This window comes from Trichechus manatus, unplaced genomic scaffold (assembly GCF_000243295.1).
Source record: "Trichechus manatus latirostris isolate Lorelei unplaced genomic scaffold, TriManLat1.0 scaffold00057, whole genome shotgun sequence".
Taxonomy (NCBI): Eukaryota; Metazoa; Chordata; class Mammalia; order Sirenia; family Trichechidae; genus Trichechus; species Trichechus manatus.
This window is the reverse complement of record NW_004443993.1, coordinates 14,696,941-14,698,499: the sequence shown is the minus strand read 5'-3', so window position 1 is coordinate 14,698,499 and position 1,559 is coordinate 14,696,941. Positions and strand designations below refer to the sequence as shown.

General features: G+C 64.3%; 1 protein-coding gene across 1 annotated transcript in view; it reads left to right on the top strand.

Annotated features, from left to right (window-relative positions):
* The window catches only part of APC2 (APC regulator of WNT signaling pathway 2), a 21,327-nt gene that overhangs the window by 17,499 nt on the left and 2,269 nt on the right, over positions 1-1,559 (top strand). The window contains exon 18 of the mRNA XM_004378679.1: positions 406-551. Within this exon, the coding sequence (XP_004378736.1) occupies positions 406-551 (146 nt within the window). The remainder of the gene's footprint in view (positions 1-405; positions 552-1,559) is intronic.

Sequence of the window (1,559 nt, the reverse complement as noted above, 5' to 3'; positions counted from 1 at the left end):
GTCCGGGTGCCCCCCTTCAACTACGTGCCCAGCCCCATGGCTGCAGCGACCACCCCCGACTCGGCCGTGGAGAAGGCCCCTGCTGCTGCCCCTGCTGGCCTCCTGGAATAGCGGCCTAGGCTGGCCTTCTGGAACATTCTTTTCCAGCCCTGCGGCCTGGTGGGCCCACTCTGCAGATGCTCCCCGGCGGCCCCGCCCTCGGAGCCCCGCTTCCCTTGCTCTCCTTCTCACAGCTTCCACCTATACGCTCCCTTCTGCCGCGCGGGGGCTGCGAGAGGAACGGGTCTGCTGTGGCTTCCGGTCTGCCTGGGGGCACAGATGGAGGAGACCGCCGCCTAGCTCAGGCTGGGGGGATGGGGCAGCAGGGGGCCACTGGGACCCCAGGCTCATCCCTCCCGCTCTCAGGACATGGGGGCCCTTCTGGGCTGCTGGATACTGGGGCTGCCCACCGCAGGAGAGCGAACTGCATTGGCCACGGGACAGGGCCAGCCTGTCAGCTGGGTGCTGCACACGGGAGCCTGTAATTACAGCGTCTGTAATTACGGCACCGGGTAATTTGTTAATGAGGGCTCTGTGGGTTTGTTTGCTTGTGTTCTCAGCTCTGGTGCGGGGGTGCGGGGTGCATCAGAGCCTCACGGAAGGACAGCCTCCAGACAGGAACATCAGGGAGCTGGAGCACCCTGGGAGGTGCTGATGCGTGGGCCTGGCAGGTCGGAGAAGAGGGGAGCCCACACACGCTGGCCCTGTGTACTCCTTGAAGCAGGGAGAGAGAGAGGCAGGCGGGGAGAGAGAGGCAGGCGGGGAGACCCTGGGAGAGGGTCCAGGTGTGTGGAGGACTACCCCTTGATCCCTGGGAGCCCAAGCTCATGGGCTGCGATGGGCAGTGGGCTGGGATAACCCTGTGGGGCCCCTCTGGGACCCTCTCCCCTGGGACCTGTACTTCAGGGGGCAGGGGGGCAGCCACGTGTCCACTCTGATGGGGGCGGCCAATCCTGTAGTGTTCCTTCTCTCCTCTCCGTCTCCATTTATGGGTTCCTGAAGCCCTGGGGCCCGTGACAGCCCTGGTGGACAGCCCGGCCCATGGCCTGCCCTTGGGACAGCACGGTGTGGGAACAAGACTCGTCCTCAACTGGGGTGACCAGACTCAATGGAGGGCTCTTGGGCAAGGGGTGGGTGTGTGCGGGATCTCTGCCCGGGGACTCGGGCTCCAAGGCCTCACACAGGCATCTTCCTGCAGAAAGAGCTGGCGACCTCTTTTCTGCAGGAACCTAGAAAGTTCCGGAAGGGACTGCTCTTTGCAAATGCAACTGGGTCTGCTGTCACGGCCACCTTGCAGAGAGCGAGTTCTCATCCTTTTTCTCAGAGGAGGGACCATGGTTTTGAGAGCTGGCGTCTTGGGCGCTGCCTCAGGGGAAGGTTGTTCAGGAGGAGCCTGCCTTGCCCCTGGCATAAACAGGGCTGAGGCCAGGGGGCCAGTGGAAGGAGAATGGATCGGGATGGCCTCTCCCGGTGAGACACAGGGCCCCCCGGGATGCTCGGGGGGAAGGCACAGACCTGGA